Source organism: Periophthalmus magnuspinnatus, chromosome 8 (genome assembly GCF_009829125.3).
Source record: "Periophthalmus magnuspinnatus isolate fPerMag1 chromosome 8, fPerMag1.2.pri, whole genome shotgun sequence".
NCBI classification, from domain to species: domain Eukaryota; kingdom Metazoa; phylum Chordata; class Actinopteri; order Gobiiformes; family Gobiidae; genus Periophthalmus; species Periophthalmus magnuspinnatus.
Window position 1 is genome coordinate 995392 of NC_047133.1, and position 7883 is coordinate 1003274.

The 7883-nt window shown below is 40.9% G+C and overlaps 1 protein-coding gene across 1 annotated transcript; it reads left to right on the forward strand.

Moving 5' to 3' along the window:
• Positions 1–349: 349 nt before the first annotated feature.
• Positions 350–4075, forward strand: pyya (peptide YYa). The gene is made up of 4 exons (XM_033971571.1): positions 350–407; positions 1225–1412; positions 3622–3699; positions 3768–4075. Exons 2-4 carry the CDS (start codon positions 1225–1227, stop codon positions 3790–3792), a joined length of 291 nt encoding a protein of 96 aa, XP_033827462.1. The 5' UTR covers positions 350–407; the 3' UTR covers positions 3793–4075.
• The last annotated feature ends 3808 nt before the right edge of the window (positions 4076–7883 follow it).

Consider the following 7883-nt stretch of genomic DNA (forward strand, 5'->3'; position numbering starts at 1 on the left):
TTGTTTTCTTGAAATGAGTGAATCCTAAAAGTATTTAAATGATAACTATTGTTGCGTTTTTACCCTGTGAGTTGTTTGATTGTGGTTAGTGCAGGAGTGAGAGTGAGAGGGGCTGCAGGCGGGACTGTGTGACGGCCCAAATGTCATCTGCTCACTCCATCGCACACACACACACACACACACACATCTCTCTGTGTGTGGAGCCTTAGTAATGTCTCCATCATCACAATCTGACGCACCGAGCCTCCTACCTGCCCCCCCACCCTCCGCGCTGCTCGCCCCTCCCATCTCCACGGGGCTAAAGTATAAGAGGCGATGCTCGACGTTTGGAAACAACGTGGACGAGAGAAACACCGACTGAAACAAAAACACCTGCGGATCTCACCCACACCTGCAGCAGCGCTCAAGTAAGTCCAGCTTTTTACTTTATTTTTACACGTCGACACATAAAACACAAGTAGAACAGAATCTTCTTTGCATTTCTTAGCAAATCATTTTAATCTTTTTTTTTTTAGTACATTGAGGTATCTTAAAATATATGATTTATATTTTATATTTAACATTTTTTTTAAACAAATTGGCGAAAAATCTCACACGTTACTGATTTATACACATTGAAGACGTTATAAATAAATGACTAAATTAAAAACTAATAATTTTACAGCAGAAAAATGTAAAACAAACGTGATCTCAGGTTTCAGCACCACGGACAGGGTCAGTGTTCTTATTAATTTTTATCTTTCTTTTATAAAAGCTTCTGCTAAAACCAACACCCATGACCACTTTGCGTTTTGTTTTTTTTTTCTGGAGGTGTGACAGCAGATTTAACTCTGCAGTCATTAAGTCACTTCTCACCTGAGGAGATGCAGATATTGATTTTATTCCACACTTTTCACACTTCATTTTGTCGTGTTGACTGGACGCCTCTTGTGAAAACTTGGGACAGTTTCGTAATTGCAGTTATTTCATGCATTTATTTCCTGAAGTTTAGGGGATACGTCACATCTGTCTCATGTTAAGATGCTTTATGGGAGATATGTTCATGAATTAACAGATAAAAAAAATATAGTAAGTGTCCAGTTCAGTACAATATTTTGACTTCTTTTATTTATTATGTCAGATGCCTTTCCTTCAACCCTCTATTTCTTCACTAAACAACAAAAAACATTCTCCATTCTGCAAAACGCTAAACCGTGCTAACATTTCTCCGCCGTTGTCCTTCAGATGGCCATGATGCTGAAGCCCTGGACAGTCCTGGTGGCTGTAGTTCTGTGTGTACTCATGTGTCTGAGTACTCTGTCTGACGCGTACCCCCCCAAACCAGAGAACCCAGGAGAGGACGCCCCCCCGGAGGAGCTGGCCAAGTATTACACCGCCCTGAGACACTACATCAACCTCATCACCCGGCAGAGGTACGACCCACTGGGCACTACCGCGGCTCAAAGATGGTCATTTTATTTTATCTTATTAGTGTGAAAATGACAGTCTTCAGTCTTTTTATGTTTTCATTTAACTCTACTTATATTTTAGGAACATTTTTTGTGGTAAAAAATAGGGACTCAACATGTTCTTTCATAAAAATAAGCATATTCATCATAATATAATACAAAAAATTTAAAAATAAAATAATAAATTAAAAAATCCAGTTTCTTTCAAGAAATAAATTAATAAAAAAATAAATTAAATAAGTAAATATAATAATAAAATAATAATACATTTAAAAATCCACAGGTTCTTTAAAAAAATACATACATTCATCATAGCATAATCTTAATAAAAATTATAATAGTAATAATAATGATGAAATGTAAAACCTCACAGCTCCAGCGCCGCCTCAGATACAGATCAGACTTCAGTGTGGCCCATCAGCCGTTTAGCAGCACTTTATATTCTGTTCTCATTGTTCTCATCGGTGGCGTTCTCGTACATTTACACATTATTCAGTTGCTTGAATAATTGTCAAATTCATGAGCAATTAGCCGTGTCAGGACATGAAGTTCACGACGTCTTTTTCTCTAGAACAGAGTCTGATCCTCGGCCTGTGGTGAGACGTTCTCTCTGGGCGACGGGGGTCAGTCTGGTTAATGAGAATAATCCAGTGGAGATCTGCAAATGGCTGCGTGATGCAATGGACCAATACAGAATAATCACCCGCGTCCACTCTTTCCTCTCAGGAGAAAACGTACTTAAGACAGAACGCAAACTAAAAAACACATTTAACCCCCACAGAGCGCACTCTTAATGCACACGTCCAAACGGAACGACTCATTTGATCGCGTTTATAAACTGTAGATGTTCACCTTGGTTATTTTGCAGCCTTATTGCAGTTCTGCGCTCATATTTTACCGGGGGCAGCCACATGAGTCCCACATGATGACAGACGCTGATTGGATTATGTCCCTTCTCCCAAAGTCTCCACACCAACAGGTCCAGAGCAATAAGAGAGGCCAAAACGGTCCCAAATGCAGTTAGCGAGTCCGGCCGCGCACACCTCCAGACAGCGTGTGATCTGTTCTTATTCATGAAAGTCAAATGGGGCATTGATATTTCCGAGAGGAGCTGCTGCAATCGGGTTAATTTTTATATAGGCCACTTCTAACAAAGGTTTGAGGAAGACTGACTGATGAGACGGTGCGGCGCATATCCATAAATGAAAGAAGTGTCTATTGAAACTGCATCATACGGCGTGGAAAAATATGATTCCTAAATATTGTCACGCAGTAACTTTGACGAAAACCTGTGAAAATGTAATACACTGCAGCGTTTCAGTGGGTTTTAATGGGATAAAGTGTAAACCAGTGTTAAAACGTGACATCTGTAGTCACCTTAATGCAAAACTAGGATGAAAATAAAAAAATACAATTAGAATAGTGGAATAAACATCATACAAAAGGAGATGTTTAAAATGAGGTCCAGAAGCACAGACAGAGGTTCAGTTTTGGTCGTTACGAGTAAAAACATTTCCTTATAAACGCGCTCGTCTGACAGCTGCGACCGGACGCCTGCGCTCACCCTCCCACAGGCGCGAGTAACCGACCATAATATTGGATGAGGACGTTGCAGGGATGAACGTGAACAGGTGGTTGATGGGAAATAAGAAGAGGCACAGGTTCCACAGTCACACACACACACAGATATGAGCCGCTTCTATGGTTGTGTGGTTTTGCATTTGCAGTTCTCAGGGGCATGGGGCTCTTTATTATGGGACGATAACATGGTCATTGACACGGAACATGTCCAGAGTGAAATACAGACTGTGCTGCTCAGTGTGAGGCGAATCATCAAACATTCAAATAACTGAGAATGTGCAGGTTTTGTTTTTAGCATTTTCCTGGTGCTTCAAATGTGCACGATGCAAAATAAACCTTTAGACTTTGTTTGACAGTAAAAATAATGGATCAAACTTTATGCTGACAGCTGTTTTCAAGAGGAGTAAGACGACTGACTGATTATCTGACTTCTGTCCAGAGGTGTCTCCATGTCCTAAACCCCAGAGGACAGAGGCAGGACAGCTGACGCACAAGGATCTGAATAAACTGCACTAATGGATTGTTCTTGTGTTTTTCTTCATAAAGTGGCGTCTTACCCTAAGTACTCAGCGTTTGTCACTGTCCGTTCCAGGTACGGAAAGCGTTCTGCTCAGGAAGACGTGGTGGCCGAGCTGCTGTTCGGGAGCGACAGCAGAGATCAAAGGTCACGGTGAGTTACCAGAGCGAGTCACGTGACCCGTTTCACAGTTCAGCCCTGACGTTCTCGTGTGTCTTTAGATACGACGACTCTTTCATGTGGTGACTTCATTATGGTCTTCCTCTGGGCGTTCCCACAATGCACCTGGAGGGGGCGTCGTGTGCCTCATCAGACTGTCAAAAATCACTTGATCGTTCACCATAACCGCAGCGCGCCCGTCTCACTTCATTGAAGTACAGTGTATATAATTTGTTATGAATAAAGGACATGTGATACCACAGCCAACCAGTAGGTGGAGCAGTCTGTCTCCGTGTGTGTGAGCTGTAACACTTTATCGTCTCACTGTCACTGCTGTAAAGATCCACATCAATAAATTTATTTAAATGTTCCTCTGTGTCTGTGATTTTTACTTTACTCTTTTCAATATATACTCTCTGTAGTATGTATCTGATTTAGTATTTACTCTTTTTAGTATTTACTCTTTTTAGTATGTATTATTTTTAGGGTGCTCTCTTGTTAGGGTGCTCTCTTGTTAGGGTGCTCTCTTGTTAGCGTGCACTCTTGTTAGCGTGCACTCTTGTTAGCGTGCACTCTTGTTAGCGTGCACTCTTGTTAGCGTGCACTCTTGTTAGCGTGCACTCTTGTTAGCGTGCACTCTTGTTAGCGTGTTCACTTTTTAGCGTGTTCACTTTTTAGCGTGTTCACTTTTTAGCGTGTACTTTTTAGTATGTGTAACCCTTTTACAAAGCAGCTCATTATTATTAAAGAATAACTAATTTACATAAACTCCTTTAACCTCAAGTTACACCAAAGGTAAAAGAAACATTCTAACGTATAAAACTTTTGTCTAGGGTAAAAGTTTAGCTTTTTAACAAAAAACTCCAGGGAATATAATTATTATGCCAAGAAACTCAGAATGAAATGAACGTTTAACTTTTGATAATTTTGTGTATATTTTTAGTGTTTGTTTTTACAGTGTACAAAGGAGAAACACACACGAAACACGATTTAGAATTTTCTTATATTGGAAAATTGTTAGGAATCAAAATAAATACAATAAACATAAAATTTCCCCACACTATTACTATTACTTGATTTGATGTTATGCAGGTTTAGAGTTTTACAGTTTTGCGTTGGAGCTTAATGAAAAATGCAAAGGAAAATAAAATAATAATAAAAATAATAATAATAATCCTACCAGTCTGCTGTTCACTTTGACGTCCAAATGAAGGTTTGTGAAGCTGGTACAGACTCTGTCTCCTCTCAGGGTCGTCCGTCTCCTCTCACTCTGAAACAGCACAAACGGGGCGCTAGCTTTAGCTTTAGCTTAGCTTAGCTTTAGCTCTTTTTAGCACGGTTCTCAGACTTTGTGAAAACTCACCCCAGGCTGTGCTTAAGTCCCGTGAGTTCTCCTCGAGTCCTCATCAGTCTCCAGGGCAGAGGGGGAAAGTTCACAGTCGCTGAAACGTGTTTTTCAATTATGCTTCTGTGTTTTCGTACGAGCTTTAGTTGTTGCTGTCGCGGCGCAGTCTCTCATTTTTCGCGCTTCTCTTTGCTGTTCTCTCATACGTGCATACGTCATCACGTCTTCTTCTTCTTCTTCTTTTTGTTGTTTTACGGCGGTTGGCAAACATTGTATAGGAGCATTACCGCCACCTACTGTTCCGGAGTATGGGACAGAATAGGCTCACAATCTGAAGCGAAATAAAATAAAATAAAATAAAAATAAATTAAAATTAAAATTAAAATTAAAATTAAAATTAAAATTAAAATTAAAATTAAAATTAAAATTTAAAATAAAATAAAATAAAATAAAATAAAATAAAATAAAATAAAATAAAATAAAATAAAATAAAATAAAATGAATTGAATTGAATTGAAATGAAATGAAATAAATTAATATAATCTATTTCAAGATCCTATAATACACACCTTCTCCTCCTTTAAAAAGGCTACCACTGCTCCTAGTTGGCCCTTACTACCACAGCTCAGAACACTCCTCAGTGAAAATGCTTCATGTCCCTGTTTTTCCAGGCTCTCCTTCAGTGATTCCCGTTCTACATTGTAGCCCCTACACCTTAAAAATACATGCTCCACTGTCTCTTCCTCTTCTTGACACACCTCACACAGTCCAGTCCCGTCCCTATCATGTGTAATGTCCTGTTAAGTGCACAATGTCCCAGCCTCAGTCTTGTGATCACCATTTCATCCCCCCTTGCACCCTCCACCTCTTTTTTAATTTGATACAGATGTCTGCCCTTTACTCCAGTCTCCCACTGCCTCTGTCACTCTTTAGTGATCCGTCTCCAGATCAGACTCTTTGCCTCTGATTTGCTGCTCTTGACAGTCATATCAACACTCATTTTGCTTAGGGATCCTTTGGCCAGTTTATCTACTTTTTCATTTCCTCCAATACCTACGTGAGCTGGCACACGTCATCACGTCACGCACACTCAAATCAAATAATAATATATTTATTATGGGGTATTTTTAGCTGTTTATCAGTCATGATTTGTTATATTTATAGGTTTTAACACCGTGCAAAATGCATGTTTAACTATTTTATGAACTTACAAAATGGAAATATTATTGTATTTATAATATAAAATAAAATATACATTCTCAAGGTGAATGAAAACAATTAATCCCAATATAGAAAATATTCAGGTTATTACAAATGTTTCAAGGGTTCAGTCCAGACTTTGCCAGACCACAAGACAAAGCCAGTGGGACAAAGCTGTAGGTTTGTTTTCCAAAAGTGTCCACAAGTGAATATACAGGTGGTAGTAGTAGTAGTAGTAGTAGTAGTAGTAGTAGTAGTAGTAGTAGTAGTATCACGGTCAAGTGTTGATGTTACCCTTTTTTGGGGGTCCATTATTAATTCTCAAAAAGGTGTAAACATGAATTGTTTCTAAGAGTTAATTTTTTTGTTTTTTCTGAGTAACTTCTAACTATTATAAAGAGTTAAATTTAAAAAGTGTTGCAGTTTTTAGCTTTATATCTTAGACAAAAATAGACCAGTATTCAATCATATCCAAATAACTGTGCTAGTCTCTCAGCACCAGTGGAAACACCTCCTACGATCTGTACATTTCATGTTTTTTTATAGATGCATCTGTAAAACAACAAACAAACTACAGCTCACTTTCTCTGTGAAGAACAAGAGCATCAGTCGAGTTTAAGCTGGTGCTAAACACGAATGAAGAACTGAGAGGAAATAACCAGTTGTTATTAACCAGATTAATGCACATATTAATATATATAATGTGTGTATATGTGTGTGTGTGAATGTGTTTGTGGTGGTGGATAAACAACAGAGCAAAGCCGTCGCAGAATCAAGTGAACATCAGGAAAAAAAGAACATGAGAAACTAGAAAAATACCAGGGGCTCAAAGAAAAGCTGGAGAAGACCTGAAAGGTGAAGGCCTCAGTGGAGCCCGTGGTCATCGGACACTCGGGGCAGTGACCCCCAAACTGGAGGAGGCTCCAGCAGATCCAGGAAAAACATCAGACCAGTCCAGAAAAGAGCAGGAACAGCAAAGATACAGTAGAACCCTCAAGATCCAATGAGGAAAAGAGAATGAGATGTGAGGATGAGAGATGAGGAAGAGAGGAGGAGTTGATGTTGACTCCTCTGACCTGGCTCCTGGCTCCTGACTCCTGACTCCTGGCTCCTGGCTCCTGACTCCTGGCTCCTGACTCCTGGCTCCTGGCTCCTGACTCCTGACTCCTGGCTCCTGGCTCCTGACTCCTGACTCCTGGCTCCTGGCTCCTGACTCCTGACTCCTGGCTCCTGGCTCCTGACTCCTGACTCCTGCCTTATTGCTCCTGACTCCTGACTCCTGACTCCTGACTCCTGACTCCTGACTCCTGGCTCCTGACTCCTGACTCCTGACTCCTGGCTCCTGGCTCCTGGCTCCTGACTCCTGACTCCTGGCTCCTGGCTCCTGACTCCTGACTCCTGACTCCTGGCTCCTGGCTCCTGACTCCTGACTCCTGACTCCTGGCTCCTGGCTCCTGACTCCTGGCTCCTGGCTCCTGACTCCTGACTCCTGGCTCCTGGCTCCTGACTCCTGACTCCTGACTCCTGACTCCTGGCTCCTGGCTCCTGACTCCTGACTCCTGGCTCCTGGCTCCTGACTCCTGACTCCTGGCTCCTGCCTTATTGCTCCTGACTCCTGACTCCTGACTCCTGA